This window comes from Volvox carteri, assembly GCF_000143455.1.
Source record: "Volvox carteri f. nagariensis unplaced genomic scaffold VOLCAscaffold_49, whole genome shotgun sequence".
In the NCBI taxonomy this organism is placed as follows: Eukaryota; Viridiplantae; Chlorophyta; class Chlorophyceae; order Chlamydomonadales; family Volvocaceae; genus Volvox; species Volvox carteri.
This window is the reverse complement of record NW_003307592.1, coordinates 731,908-747,975: the sequence shown is the minus strand read 5'-3', so window position 1 is coordinate 747,975 and position 16,068 is coordinate 731,908. Positions and strand designations below refer to the sequence as shown.

At 52.5% G+C, this 16,068-nt stretch overlaps 1 protein-coding gene across 1 annotated transcript in view; it reads right to left on the bottom strand.

The window, feature by feature from the left end:
• Positions 1 to 8,132: 8,132 nt before the first annotated feature.
• Positions 8,133 to 16,068, bottom strand: part of VOLCADRAFT_96120 (uncharacterized protein) — a gene marked incomplete at both ends in the record, with an annotated part of 17,693 nt that continues 9,757 nt past the window's right edge. Inside the window, 13 exons of the mRNA XM_002955151.1 lie at positions 8,133 to 8,244; positions 9,315 to 9,420; positions 9,820 to 9,885; positions 10,316 to 10,350; positions 10,873 to 11,111; positions 11,606 to 11,709; positions 12,818 to 12,890; positions 12,982 to 12,990; positions 13,077 to 13,297; positions 13,883 to 13,997; positions 14,443 to 14,691; positions 15,066 to 15,199; positions 15,802 to 15,957. Of these exons, the coding sequence (XP_002955197.1) occupies positions 8,133 to 8,244; positions 9,315 to 9,420; positions 9,820 to 9,885; positions 10,316 to 10,350; positions 10,873 to 11,111; positions 11,606 to 11,709; positions 12,818 to 12,890; positions 12,982 to 12,990; positions 13,077 to 13,297; positions 13,883 to 13,997; positions 14,443 to 14,691; positions 15,066 to 15,199; positions 15,802 to 15,957 (1,619 nt within the window). The remainder of the gene's footprint in view (positions 8,245 to 9,314; positions 9,421 to 9,819; positions 9,886 to 10,315; positions 10,351 to 10,872; positions 11,112 to 11,605; positions 11,710 to 12,817; positions 12,891 to 12,981; positions 12,991 to 13,076; positions 13,298 to 13,882; positions 13,998 to 14,442; positions 14,692 to 15,065; positions 15,200 to 15,801; positions 15,958 to 16,068) is intronic.

Here is a 16,068-nt window from a genome sequence, read left to right as displayed (position 1 = left end):
CCTGTAGGCTGAGCTTCCCGACACCGACGTGCCGTACGGGCCCACCGTCAGTGGCCTGGCTGCTGCGCTGGCGCTGAGAAGCCCTTCTCGCGCCGCCACCGCCGCCGCTGCCAGTGCGGCGACGCGCGTCGCCGCCGCCGCCGCCGCCGCCGCCACAGCGCCCGGGTACAGAGCTACCACAGCACCCGTTACGGTTGCTGGCAGCGGTGTCGCAGGCGTCAGCAACGGCACCCCGCGGCCACATCGGGTCTAGGAACCGGCTCTCGTCCCTAATCTGCTCTAACACCATGATAAAATGACCATCAGTGACCGCCAATATCTATCTTGTCAGCTTCGCATTCCTTTTTTTCCTCATTACCATCCTTGAGTGTGGTAGCCGGAATGTAGTGCCGGAGCACGCACGCCTCATGCTAGCTGCTGACGCTGACAGGAGGGCTGCAGGTGTGCCGCCGCGATTGACGGTATGCGAACATGGACTGGCTCGCTGCGGCGGAGCTCCATGTTTGTCCTGCCTAGTGTATCCCGACATGCATACATGCATACATACTGCCCATACATACTGAACATGGACTGGCTCGCTGCGGCGGAGCTCCATGTTTGTCCTGCCTAGTGTATCCCGACATGCATACATACATACATACTGCCCATCCCATCAGCACTGGGCACATAAGCAACATTGGGCCAGATCAGTAGTACGGTGGGGGACCACGTGCGAACCCCTGGTGACGATCTGTTTATAGGCAGGCGGCTGGCAGAAGTTAAGGCCTGACTTCTGCTCCCAGTCGATCCAGTCGACCCGGGTTCAAATCCGCCTGCCAGCTCCTCGGGTGTTTGAGGAGTGATGAAATGGGAGGTGGCCCCCCATCATATGGACGGTGTAGGACGTGATAATATCAACTTGCGAGCTGACCAGGAACTAAGTTGATGCGCCGTTGATCCGCTAGATTTGGTTGGATGCTGGTGGTGAGTTGCCGAACCCAACGAATACATTCTGAAGTCGGATGGGGTGACGGATTAGGGTGCCCCTCTAGCAGGGGAGAGCAGGGACTGCCCCGGGAAAGGGGGCCGCTGGCGAAGTTAACCACCCTGTAACAACATACATACAAACAGGACCTGGAGAGTGGACGAGTGGTTTGAAATGTTGGTTTCACTTTTGGGGCCCTCCCGGTAGCCATTGATCTTCTTAGACGGCAGACTAACAGACTGACAGACTGACAGACTGCTGACATACAGGACAGACTCCTGACAGAGACTGATTCCGACCATTTGTTGTGTTCGTGAAGTTGTTGTTGTTGTTGTTGTTGTTGTTGTTGTTGATGGGGTGTTACACTGTGGGCGGCTCGCCCGATAAAGGACGAGCACCGGGGGCCCTGACCGGGCCGAAACACAGTTGTTGTTGTTGTTGTCCATATCTGCTAGCTCCTAGCGATTATGAAGACGACGGAATTGTCCGGGCTGGTTTTGCAAACCCACGGCACAGACAGACACGTACTTTATTTTGACCCCTGTTGAGTTCGTTGTACAATAAAAACTACGTGTTTTTATGTACTGCTGTTGCTGTGCTTTAAAATTTGTTATGTTGCAATACATTGGATGCATGCATGTGCTTGTTACATGCACATATACCACAGATGCAGGCAAGGCCCTGCTGGCGTCTTCGCGACGACATGAAGATGGCTCTTCATATGAGCTCTATCTTCATTCGATGTACAGATGTACGGATGTACGGCGACGCAAGTGGATGGTGGGCTTGAGCAGGAAGAGTCTAGACAGAGTCAGCTGCGGCTCGAGGGCGGCAAAACACAAGCATGATCTGGATATTAATTGTATCGTTGCCACCACGTTATCGTTGTTATCATCGTTGCTCAATGTCACGTTGTACAAGGATTGAATGAATGACACCACGATCCCTTTATGTTGTTGTTACCGTTGTCGTTGCTACCGTTGTTACCGTTGTCATTGTCGTGTCCCGTGTGTCGCTGTATGTTCTTCCTCGTCACATCAATAGTAGTACTTGTTCCTGGACGGTTTTTTTTATGAAGTTGTTTATTGTATTGTTATCGTGGTTGAGTTATGTATCGTGGTAGAGTTATGCGGCGGGGGCACCTGTTGGTGTTGATGACAATGGGCACCCCTGGCAGCCCCCTGGCTGCCGGGGGGGGTCCTAATCCTGTAATCCCAACCGGGGGGATGGGTACCGGTCAGCAATCCTCTAATCTCAACAGGGGTAGACCACTAGCACTCCTAATTCCCATCCCGGAGTGGTTGTCTCATCCACATTCTAGGGGCGGTTGGTTGTAATCCGTTCATATCCCGTTCCAGTATCCCAAATCTAATCCTGCCCAGCGAGGACCCAATCCTAATCCTACACTCGGGGTCCTCATCCTAAACCTGCCCAGTGGGGGCCTAATCCTAATCCTGGGTCCGGACCGCAACCCCAATCCTACACTCGTCCGAAACCTGACATCAACTTTGTATCCTAATCCTGTCCCCTCTCGCCGCATCCTAATTTCTGCCTGACCGGTAGCCGAACCCAACCCCTAACCTTTGCAGCCCTCTGTTGACGAGGTGTGCATTCGGGGTAGCTGGCTAGGTGGCTAGCTATATATAGCTAGCTAGGTGTCAGCGTCAGGCTAGGCGGCAGGCAGGCGCCTGGCAGGCAGGCAGGCAGGTAGGACCGATGAGGAAGGGAAAGAGGTATGTAGGGCAGGGCAGCTATAGCCAGCAGCGGAGCGAGATGCGAACCAAATCTGTAGCGGAAGGCAATATGCTGTTGGAAGCGGGGGTGCACATATGGCATCCGGTGTGTTCGGGCGTGTGCGATGATAGGAGCTCCTGCCGGACATGTAGCAGCAGCTAGGGCAGCACGAGGGGGGGGGCGACGGCTCGATTGGTCTGCTTGCTAGGAATGTGGAGGCGGGCGCTAGGTAGACATTTGCTGCATAGGCAGGCGCTAGCTTAGCATGTATCTGCGGCGAACTGGAGTACGAGAATATTCTACTCCTACGACAATGAAAGCCGTACAAGAAACGCTTAAGAATGCTTAAAATGTTGGTGTGTTCGAGCTTGCTGTATTTAGGTTATATTAGGGGTGGGCGATGCGTGGGTGCGAGATAACGAGTTGAGTGATTGCCCATGAGTGATAGCTTGGTCTTTGGTGCTATGCTGTGTACGTATGTACGTATGTACGGCATGCCTTCTCGCGTTCCTTTGCACCTGTAGTAGCTGGCCCCGCTGAAAAGGCCTCTCGAGATGCTGGCGGTCGAGCGCTTGGCGCGTATTTGTATAGCCGTACTGTGTACCAGCTACTTCAGCTGCATTCTCGGGTCACAGTGCACCCTAAGTCTTACAATAGCGTCTTCAGAGACTCTGCTTTATCTGCTATCAACAAAAAGGGCAATTTTCTTATCACTGCATAAGCCAGCATACATCATACATACCATGTATGTGCCCAAAAGCGGTATTGTCGTCCCTGACATAAGCGTAGGCACACACATATACACAAACATACATATACGTGCACACACACACACACACGCCCCTCTACCGTCCGCGGGAGAGAGGAGCTTAGGCGGTCTTTCCGTTGGGGCTGGGCAGCAGCCCCTCGGTGGCCAGTGTCGTCAGGCCTGGTCAGATAGATACTTGTAACCTTCACACACACGTACGTATGTATGTATGTCGACGCAATCGACCGGGGTTCTTACGCACGAGAAGGTCATCATCACCGACGCACGCACAACCCATGCGACGAAAACGACAACAGCAGCAACAGACAACAACAGCAGCAGCAGACAATAACAGCAGCGCCCCTTTCCAGGCCCCAGCAATGTATGCACGGTCCGGCCAGGGACCGATACGTTTGCGAGTATCAAAATCAAATCGGGATGGCATGTAATACGATTGAGTTGACGGTGGCGCTTTGTGCTCCCTGACCGACACGCACGCCAACGTGGCGATAATGCGGTGTGCATGCGGACAGGCGGACAGGGATAATTATATCCAACCAATTTATCTGTCTGCCAATCTGTCTGCTGTCTGCCTGCCTGTCTGCCTGCCTGCCTGTCTGTCTGCCAATCTGTCTGCTGTCTGCCTGTCTGTCTGTCTGTCTGTCTATGAGCCCCAGAATGCAACCCTGCTGCTAAGTATGACGGTGCATTGCGTTGCGTTGCGTTGTGTTGAGATTTTGCTTCCATGTCCGCATTCACCGTCCTTTCCACTCGCCCTACACACAACCACAACGACATCGACACCGATTCAACCACCGACTGCGCTGATCAGCGGTCACTTGTTGTCTTGCTTTGCTTGGGGCCAGAACAAACCAACCGCCCAGTGAAGCCGCCGCTAAGAGGTACAACACGTGTGTCTCGACAATTATTGCTCGTACGTATTGCTCCGCCGCACAACCCGGCGAGGTGCAGAGCAGTCAGGATGCGGCGGCTCGGGTCGGGTCGGGCACAGGATACAGATGGGAAAGAGTAGGATAGAAATGTGGAATTCCCCCCCCCGGGATAAGGAGGATGGAAGACAATAGGGCCCAGGATGGCGGCATATTGGCGGCGGGTTCACGCCAACCCACCAAGGATGAGGATGGCAGAATGGGGGAATGCAGTCGCCAGGATGTTCGGCTTGAGGTTACGAAAAGGCTATGTGTGAGGGGATGGATGTATCCAACCGACAGGATGCGCTTCGCCCGGCCCCCAACCTCCCCCAGGGTGCGAGGATGGCACACCGCTCCGCAACCCTCCTCGCAGCCGCACGTACGAAATCACGAATTTACGATATTGGATTGATATTTTTGGTTGGTGTCATGAAATGCAGCAAGACTATGTTTACTCAATACTGGGAATACTGGGAAGCCAATGGGGTATACATGTGTCGGTCCTCGTAACGCCCCTTTTTGCAAGGATGCGCTTCACCCATCGTAGACAGAGACAGGATGTAATCTTAGGAGAGACAGCTAGACAGCGACTAGCAACAGGCTGCCCCGGCGTGCTAGCCAACAAAAGTAATAAGGACTTCGTGCGTACGCGCAAAAGGTCGCGCAAGATCTCGCGCGTCTAATCCAGTGTACGTACGCTTCCAGCAGCAGCAGCAGCCTACGACTGCGGGCGTCGTCTAGGCACATCACCAGCGGCAATAAGCGCCTATTTAAATATATACTCTACTGTACAAGGCGCACAAGCATGTCGTCGCTGCAGCAGTAAGCGGTCGCATCATCTCATCACACATGCACATACATACGCTATTCATCACGCACGTCATGCACGCACGCACGTGCATACATACATACGCCATTTGCTGGACATACAGCCAGACAGCCAGCCAATGTCACGCATTCACCACGACCACCAACCACCATTCAGCTACCCACCCACCTACCGCCATTGGGCATCATCCCGCAGCTAATCTCCCTCCCCTAGAGGGTATTGCAGCCTCGCTCAGGCATGCGATTTTTTCCTCCAATAATGCCGCTAATACCGACCTTCGATAAGTTACTCGCTGGCCAGCAGTTAGGCCATGTCCGCCTTTGTATAAATAGGTTGCAATTTGCTCCCTATGAAGTTGATTAGGTTTGGTAGGTGAGATAATAAATCGCCCGACCGCCATATATAATTTCGAACCGCTTCGTCACCGGCAGAATCCAGAACCAAGTTTGAACCGCAGCGCGCCGCCCCGCCGCCGATACAGATCCCAGGTTATGAAGGCACGCAACAAAATACAAGCAGTCAGTAAAATATTAATAATGGTACACATAGCTACCATGTTACACGTCCGTATATAGCTGCTGGTGTTTTTTTTGCGTATGAGATTGAAGCTTAAATGACAAAGTTTTACTTTTTCCCGCGCTGCTGCTGCTGCTGTTTAATCCATAGGCCATGCGCGCGCAGTTGCGTTTTGTGTCCCTCATCCGACAAAAATCCTATCCGTTCTGATTGTGGTGATACCACTCACCATCGTTCGCCATCCACGGCCATTAAAGCATGGCGCTGTAAATGTATGTTTGCGTCGCCGATAGTGCATTTGCGGCTAAGTAATATATAAGCTCGTCCCTTGGTAACGCTGCCCCGCGCAATGAGTGAGCGAGTCGAACAATCAAGTCGATCCAAGCAGTATGTTGATGATTAGGTATTTGAAAGTACGTGGCCCTTCGTTGCGCGATCGCGATCGCGAACGCCAAGCCGCCGTGCACCTCCACCGCCAACTACTTTCAATTATACCTAATAATTATAAATCAAGTGAATCCGTCCAACCTTTGACTGACATAGCACTGTTTTTTTTAAGTTTATCCGAAAATTTCGATATCTTCGGCCGCATCGCACTGGCATAAACACCTAGAGCAATCTCGCAAATTATAAAACCTACGTCTCTGTCTCTGTCCCACCCTCCGGCCAGCTCCATAAGCTCCATAAGGACACAAACCATACATGCTACGTTATACAATAACACACCTCACCATCACCGGCCTCGCCTTGGGGAGCCTCGCTCTCCTTGCTTCTCGCTTCTAGCGTTCACAGACTCACTGCTGCGTAGAAGGGCAGTCCGTTCCCAGAAGAACGCCTAATCGCCTAACCTTCCTCGCGCGGCCGAGCGTCAATCGCTCTTCATAACGCAAGTTTGGAAATATCCCTCTCCTCGCTCGTCCTGTACGACAGGACACGCGCCTCTAGTATATAAGGCCACGTACGGCCCGCATTGTTTTTAACTCGCTCCTCACACACTTCGGAGGTATATGACGAAATCACTGATCACTCTCCAACACGTCGTAACCCTAAAAAGCAAAGCAAATACAAATGCCTTTTCTTCATCAGACTCCGCGCGCAGTTAATTGTCTTGCTGCTTACAGCTTGCCACACGGGCGACTGCTGCTGCATTTCCACGACCTCTGGGCTTTGGGCGGCCCATGCCAGCCTATTAGCAGTGAGGGTCCTTTGCGGGCCTTTCCTCTCCTCGCTCATTCTATCTACGATATATTATAACAATGCTTGTGTGCTGCCAGCACAGATGATCTGCTGCTGTCACAATTTTACTCCGAAAATTTATTGTTAGTACTTGATATTATATTATCAATACTCCGATAATTCATATTATTATTATTATTATTATTATTATTATTATATTAATAAGAAGCAATAGCGTATGGATTCCAGTTAAGCCAACTCATTTGTCCATGTGAGCATCTATACAGGAACCAAGGCATAGATGTTGATCAGTCGCCAGTTGGCTCTAATATTGACTGCCATGACGGTCCGGATGGTCCGGAGGTGGTGAGCGGAGTCCCCCGTCGGCAGATACACTATGACCCGAGAAAATCCGAATCCCTGAAAAATGAAACCATAAAACCTAGGAAGCTTGAGCCCCAGCATCATGAAAAATAAAGCTACCCCCGACTCGTATCGAATTCAGGACAGAGCTCAAGCACCGGCGTGGAGTACGTGTGGGCGTGGTTGGTATCAAGTGAAATAAGTGAAATTAGATGAAGACACCGAAAATGAAGGTCATTTTGTCAGATGGAAAGTGTATGGGAGGGCGTGTCGACAGCTCAGCAATTAGCAGTTCAAACGCGGATGTACGCCAACTCACAACTCACGCAGTTGCGACCCGTGGGTCCGTTGCAGACCGTGACATTTGTTTTTCTTCGCCTGCGTTTCATCTTGTCTCTCCCTATGCGCTTTTTCTTTCTTCCGCGCCGAATTTTAATCCCCCTCCTTTTCTCTTCCCCCCCCCTCTCTCTCTCTCTCTCTCTCTCTCTCTCTCTCTCTCTTTCTTTTCTCGCTTCACCGCTTGCCGAACCCTCTTCCTTTCCGACATTCCTACATTCCCCCTCTCCTCGCTAATTTTCCCCTCTCTCCGCCCTGCGAGCTCTTCATCCATATAACCATCTCCCCATAACATAAAACAATTCAAAGAATTTCGACCGTTGACAATGCTGATGTTTTTTTCGCTCATTCGTTTTCCGCCACACGCCTCTATGCGCCACAGACTTACATGCAGGCGAACGGAATGAATCTTTGTCGCAAATTTATATCATCTTTAAGGCCCCATAACCTGACGTACATTCGAACGCCCACAGCCCGAACAAGTAAGGTGCACTTGCGACCCTTAACTTATATCTAATATTTAATAAGGCCCCCTTAGACCCTGTAAACCCCGAAAGACCCTCTCCGGGAAATGCCTCTTGCCCTGGGGCGAACAAGCCCCCGCCTATTTGTCATCAAGACGCGCGCTGCCTGCTCCTTGCCGCCGCTGCAGCGGCAGCCGACGCAGCAGCGGTGCTGGGCTTCTACGCTGGTAGAGTGTACGAGGGCCGCGCTTTTTAATCCGCCTTGTGGCGAGCTTAAGGATACACGTTTCTTACTTTTGTCCTATTTGTGCAGCACATGTGTCTTATGCGCATCCGTTTTCATTCACGTGCCGCATTACCAGCTCTTCCCAGGGACGGCCCCGGACGTGCAGCAGTGGTCCCCGCGGCCGCCGCCGCAGTGGTGGCGGCGGTGGTGGCGGCGGCGGTGGTGGCGGCGGCGGTGGTGGCGGCGGTGGTGGTGGCGGCGGTGGTGGCGGCGGTGGTGGCGGCGACCGTCGTGGTTTGGTGGTATCGTCCTGGCTGCTGCTGCTGTTGCTGCTGCTGCTGTTGCTGCTGTTGCTGCTGCTGTTGCTGCTGTCGCTGCAGTTGCTGATGCTGTTGCTGTCGCTGCTGTTGCTGCTGCTGGTAATGTGCGCTATTGGCTTGCAAGAGCTCTAATTGCGCCTTCACCGCCGTTACCACATCCGCAGCGGAAGGACGTCGATGTGGATCCGCCACCCAACACGCCTGCGCCAGTTTCCTGCAAGTTTGTACGGCATTGTGGTTTCGGAGAGCGGCGTGATTCGCGGCGGTGTCCAGTCCGCTAGTGAGAGGGGAAAACCCGCTCAAGCTGCACCTCCCAGGATTTCTCCATGTCCATGTCGGTCCGCAGGGGCATATCCATCTGCCCAAGAGCGGCCCTGTGCTAGCCACCACACCACACGGCACTTGCCCTGGTGCGAACTAGCTTTTGATCGCCGGCGTGGGCCCAACCCCCTTCCATGCGGGTGCCCGCTTGCTTCTTGCTTTGTTGTTACACACGCACACGCACACGCACACACATACACACGCACACACGCACGCACACGCACACACTCACGAAAATCCCATGCCAAATAAATTGCGTACACCACTTTACCAATAACCGACACATCAATATGGCATGGTCTCCCCGTGGTGTCTAACGGACATTGGTTTGCAAAGTGCAACCAGTTTGATCTCTCTGGGGCAGTTGGAATGCCCATTACCGTACCTATACGACGAGGGCACCCAGTCGGGGAATATGGGCCGGCAGCCGGCCAAAACCGCGGATGGAATTTGGTCTGGTTGCAGATCCTTGTACGGTCGATATCCTCGTCCTGTAAGGCACGCAACATCGTAAGAGTTAGGGCCGTTTAGGGGCGTTCGCAATTTGAGAGCAGTTAAGATATTCTGGCAGAGTAGTATTCGGCGCGAAAATGTGTGTCCTACTCCCGGCCCATTTATCTTTGTTACATCACCGCTCAGCCAAGCTCCAAGGCCGCCTTTCAGCCCAAATTAGCGGTTACCGGTGATGGAACACAACGTTCCAAGTTGAGTCGTAAATTTTACCTTTAAATGAAAATATTATGCACGTGAAAGAAATTTTGCTTAATCAGATTCTACTTTCCTCTACGAAATCCTACTGTCTATTTTTGCCAGATGGCATTACACACTTTGACCGTTGTATTTGTCAATCTCACTCTTTTTGCTCATTCTCTGTAACATTCATTGCTCACCTACAACGATGTCCCACATCAGAATACCAAGCGCGTAGATGTCCACAGAAGCATCGATGCGCGAGTCTGCGTATGATGGCAGCATGGTCCGTAACTGGCGCTAGTGATGGTGGTCGCAAGCGAACCTTATGACTGCTAGGCCACTCTGTCATCAGTTCACATTTGTTACTAACAAACGTGGATGAGGAGCCACATCCTGCTGGAACTCGTGGATGGGTCGTCTGTCCATGTCAGGTCCCCTCCCCAGCCATTAGCTCATCTTAGAGCTTATACTTAACACTAATGCCTGAATGCCTGATCATAGCCACCAACGAGCCTCTTTCCCACCGTCGCCTCTCCTCCCTTCGGGAAGCGTCTCAAGGAGGGAGAGTGGCGACGACCTCTTATCTCATCTCCCCCCCCACACACACATTGGGGACATTTCCTGTTCCGTGAATAAAACCTGTGTCCCATAGCTTATATCCTATTTAGGCCCCCCTGCTGGTTGATCGCTCACCGGGACGCATCGCCTCCGGCGCCATGTGCGTCACCCTGAAGGACGAGTTATATGAATGACCCATGGGTCACATAGTCCGACGGACAATCCAGGGTTTTTTTGGTCGACGAACACGCACAGCGATGACGAAGGCAGGCGGCGGCGACGGACGGCGGCGAATTGACGAGTGCGGACGTGTGTAATTAGACAGACATATATAGATATGTGAAAAGATGCCTCGTACGTCTTTGTGTGCGTATGCTTGTATGTATGTGCGTATGTGCTGACGTTCATGGGCTTTAAGGGCACAGGAAAACGCGGCAGCGGGTAGCGGGGCGCAGGCAGGTGCGTACCCGGAAGGAAGATTGTGAAGATATCGCAGTACACAAAATAAACAATATCATAATATAATATATAACTTATATATATCATATATTTATAATATATATTATAATATGAGTTATAATTTCATGACATTCACGATGACAGTTTTGTTGTTATACACCGGTGCAATAAAACCTTGCAGAGCACTCGCACATGCTCCAGCACAAACCCCCGAAAGTGAGCACCCCACGTACGTTCCGCATGCTTGTTCCTGGATGGTGTAGAATGCGGCCCATCCGGGGGGTCCGCTGCCGATGCTGCTGCTGCTATTGCTAACGCCGCCTCCGCCTCCGCCTAGGCCGCCTCCGCCCCCCACAAGGGTGTACGCCCCGGCGGCTGCCAGACTCGCTCTGGTGCGTGAGCCGCTATTCGCATTGTAGTTGTTGTAACTTCCCGTGTTGATGTTGTTGTTGTCGTTGTTGTGGTGGTGGTGCTGGTGGTGGTCCGGTAGTGGCGCATCCTGAAGATAAACATTTCGAAAACGTATCAAATAAAAGTTTTCATTTTTTAAAGTTGAGGGTGATGGGCCGTTAAGACGCTATTAGAGGCATCCTCGCATGCCTCATATGACATGATAAGTTACGGCACCACGGTTTGGAGTTTGTCGTACAAGCCGGTATGGGATGTGACTGATAGCGAGTGTTGTTTCGTGTACACGTCGATCAACTCATCGTGTTCGATCAAATGCGTTGCAGCAGCCACCTGCTCACCGCACCCCCGCCCACTGTAACCACCACACACACGCATCCGCCAGACCGACCTTGAATCGCCCGCAGCTCCCGCCGCTTCCCGCCCCACACATTCAATCCTCCCCTAGCACCCTCCTCCGAATCTTAACCCCAGAAATGCATCGTCGTGACCAGGTCCTGTCGATTCCACCCGTCAAGTGTACGACTTCCCCGGGACGTGTTTGCATCAGCATCTGACCTGTCGGTCCAGCAACAACGCGAACCCGAAATCCGCCAGCTTGCTGATCCAGCCACGGGGGTCACCCGGGCTATGCTTGAGGAGTATGTTGGCGGGTTTCAGGTCTGTGTACGGGCAGGTTGCGGCAGGTTGCGACAGCGGAATCAATGCATGTGCATGCGCGAGCTCGCACCCACACGTGTGTGCATGTGTGTATGTATGTATGTATGTGTGTGTTAGGCGGTGAGTAGAACGACGGGGGGGCCCAGGGAGAAAGGGTCCCGCAGTGAAATCATGTTAAAATTGGAAAAATACAGAGTAGATTAGCATGGCCCCTGCGCAAGGATGACACTCACAAATCGAGAAATGGTTCCAAACTTTTTGGTCTGGTCTGGTGGCGCCTTCGTGTATATGAAGGTTCCGGGTTCGATTCCTGGTCAGACCCCCGACATTGTTCGGGAGGTCTAGGTTTACTAACGCTGCTGAGGTGTGGAGATGAGGTCTAGTTGATGGACTAAGTTTCGCATGCTGAGATGGTGGTGGTGGCTGATCTGTCTCTACGGATGTTGGGTGACTGGATGAGGAGGGGTCTAGTTGGCAGGACCCAAACCGCCGTCGGTCGTACGGTGTAATCAACTTTCAATACATATAGTCCATGGCCTCCCGGCTTTGACGGACACCCCCGCACTCGTGCGGCACTTGTAACTTGTAACATTGGGTCTCCCTCGAGCTTGACTCCAGTACGTCAAGCAGTGCCGTACATCCCTCATTCCCCTAAACAAATGAACATCCGCAAGCAGTACCGAAGACTTAGGAAAAAAATTTAAAACCCCTCATCAGGCTCTCCCTCGCAACGTCAGGTTGCTCGCAACGAGCTCCGCAACCAATGAGCAAACGGTTAACGGCCACAAATTGGTCAAACCACTGCGCGTATAATATATATATATATATATTATATATTATATATTTATATTATATATATTATATATATTTATATTATATATATATTATATATATAATATATATATAAATGAATAATATAAATAATAAAATAAAAATAATAAATAAATAAATAAATAAAGGCAAAGAGAAATCAAGAAAATACAATCCAGGCACCCGCATACCCTCTCTCGCATAGTCTCCCTCTCTTCACACGCCACGCCATATTAACACAGCCAGACAGCCAATCAGCCACACACGCACCCACCCCCACACCCACCCACACGGACGCACCGCGGTGTACCAGGCGACGTGAGTGTAAATGGCGGAGCGCCAATGCAATCTCGAGTACGGTGAGGTACACTCCCTGTACGACGCGCAGTACGGCAGGCGGGACACGCAGGAAATTTAGACCCCGCCACGGTACTCGATGCACACCGTCACGTCGCAGCGCGTACCTTACCTGGCTGCAAGGCCGACCAGATCACATCATGCATGCATCAGTGCATGAGCGGAAACACACAAAATAATACTGTACGGGCACGGCACTCACTTTCAGGTCGATTCTGTACCGATTCCTTTCTCCGCCGCTGCTGCAGTCCGCGCCACCGCCGCCACCGCCACCGCCGCCGCCGCCGCCACCGCCGCCCCGACTAAGCGTTTGCGACGCCGACATCCCCACAACCGCCATCCGCGGAAACGACCTGTCCGCCAGCACCGCCTGCAACGAGCTGTCGCACAGCTCCGTCACGATCACAGTACAGAGTGGCGAACCTACGCACCGACGGGATGGCAGGGGGAAAACGCTTCGGTATTGGTGCAGTACAATCTCATATTCAGATTCGTCGGAGGCATTCGAACATGTGCTTAGTTCCTTTTCAGGATATCAAGTTCAGCGTACCTCCTGTATTTTACTGTGTAAAGAGTTTTTTGTTAATCTCGCTCGGCCTCTATGTGATGTCATTGTGCAGTGGAGAGGAGCAGAGGAAAGGGCCGCTGCGTGCTCACATACAGATGCAGACAGACACACACACACACACACAGACATACACACAAACATACAGACACACACACACGCAAGCACACACGCACACAGACACACACACACACGCACACACACGCACACAGACACACACAGACACACACACGCACACACACGCACACACACGCACACACACACACACGCACACACACAATCACAATCACACAATCACACAATCACACACACAATCACACACACACACAGACTCACGCACACCCACTCACGCACACGCACACACACACACGCACACGCACACACACGCACATATACACACGCGGCAGCTTACGTGTGTGCTTCCAACATTCCCAGTGCCGTACCTGATGTGCGGGTCGTTGGCACGTCGGCTCCGTTAGCCCTCCGAAGCACACAGCCCCGGGTGCCGCCGGGGCCGGGCAAATGCTCCAAAAGCACGTTATCAAAAATTCCAAGGCACTGCGAGGCCGGGAATGTCGAAACATGAGGCTGTACGGCGTAAGTGTATGATGTACGGCGTAGGTGTACGGCATGACATCGCTCAGCAGTGGTGAGCTGTGCTGGGGTCGATGGGATCCTTAGCTTGGGTTATGCAGCGCCGTCGCGGCGCCGTCGTTGGTTTGGCGTTGGTGGTGAGTAATTGGAAAAATGTTTGAGAGTGGTTAGATTTGGGGTAATGGGGGATGGCGTGAAGGTCGGGGGTTCAGCTGGGTTTGGGCGTGTGAGTATATGATGTTTTCGGCGGAGGTGACAGGGGTGAGTTTCTATGGTGGTGATGTGCTGGTGGTGATGGTGGCGGTGGTTTATGCAAAGACGAACGGCCTCTCAAACCCAAGACACCGAGCAGCACTTTAACACCCCCCCTCCGCCCCTGCGCCTTGAATAAACAAAGCTCGGCGCCCACCTGTATAATGTTCACGTGTGTCGTACTTTTCAGTACGGCCAGTTCCATGGCATTGCGGTACATGCTGTGCCGTGCACTCATGTGTTCCTTTGAGGTCTTGGGGGCAGGACCGGCGCCTTCAACCTTTGCATTGTCGTCACTGCTGCTGCCTTCCTTGTCGTCTTGCTCGTCCACATGCGGGATCTCCATGAGCTTAGCCGCCACGGGCACGGTGCCCATCTTGCCGCGCAGTACGACACCGCTGGCACCCTTTAGTGGCGCGGGAGACCGACGGGTTATGGATTTTAACGTTGGAAGGCTTTTAACGTAATCACATGACATGCCATTCAGTCACGGATTGAGCGCCGGGACGCGGGAATGCAGCCCTGAAAGTCTATCACACGTTTAGATCTGAGTTCTGGATCTGGCTTGGACCTGGATCTTGATCAGATCTAGGCCAATTTGTCTCCATATTGAGGGGGAAGCTCAAATAAAGGGAACAACAAGCAGGTCGGGCACAACTGTCGTACAGGGCATGTCGTACATTGGCAGTAAACATTGCAGCCTCTCCGATAAGGCAAGAAATTCAAAGGCAGGCGGCAGCAGCACGAGCAGCAACAGATTGGATTAGCAACCAGCCTTACCTCGCCAAGAATGTCGTACAGTTGGATCTCGTCTAGATCCTCCGTGTTGCCCACGGAAGGCCCAAAGCTCCGAAACGTACCCCTGCAGAGGCTCCATTTGCATGAGTTTGGAAGAGCTCTTTTCCTGAATTGTCCTGGACGGACCTCGATCAATTCTTCCACGCATGAAATTCCCGGATTGGATCCTGAATAGGATCTGACTGAGCACGAAACGGACTAAGTTGAACGCGACTGGATCTTGGATTGGATCTTGCCTGCAGACTGGACGAGGCGTTCGTGAGCGCGCCAATCAAACCTACCGGGTGTGACTGCCGCCCGTTGTCAGGGAGTGGGACGCGTCAAGCGACGCGGCAGAGGTAGTGGCGGCTGCGGTGCTGCGAATGGTGCCGAGCAGCGACTCCACCAACAGACCGAAATGGGCTCATGTTGCATGACCCGTCGGCCTGCCGAGCGAGCGTTTTAATTAATCAGTAAATATTGGGGCGATAAATAATTGTCCACGCGGGATAAAAAAGCTAAAATTTAGGATAGCCATGCGTGTATGGGATAAGTATTGCTTGTGCACCTTAGTACCGGGCATCGATACCCCACGAAACATGCTCGGGCGGGACAATCTTATTAATAAAGCTCCACTGATAATAAGTTGACATAGCCATTAGTTGGGGCCTATTATTATTTTACTTATTACCACCACTGCCAGCACCACCACGTCAGAATCGGTTTCCACCCCACTCACCTCCTGTACCTTCAGCACCGATGCCGCCGGCATGCCCCCTGGCCCGCCCCCGCAGCCATAATCCACCGCCGTGTTCAGCAAATCGCAGGACAATGCGGGATCCATGATCTGTACGGATTCGGGCCCCATTATGCCGCCTGCGTGGCTCGTCATTACCTGTACGACAGTAGCGGGACCGCTCATGGCGGATGCCGCATTGGAATGGTTGTATTGGCAGAAATTACGCCCACCGCGTATGGAGGCCGACCCAAAGGTTAGTCCGTTCCC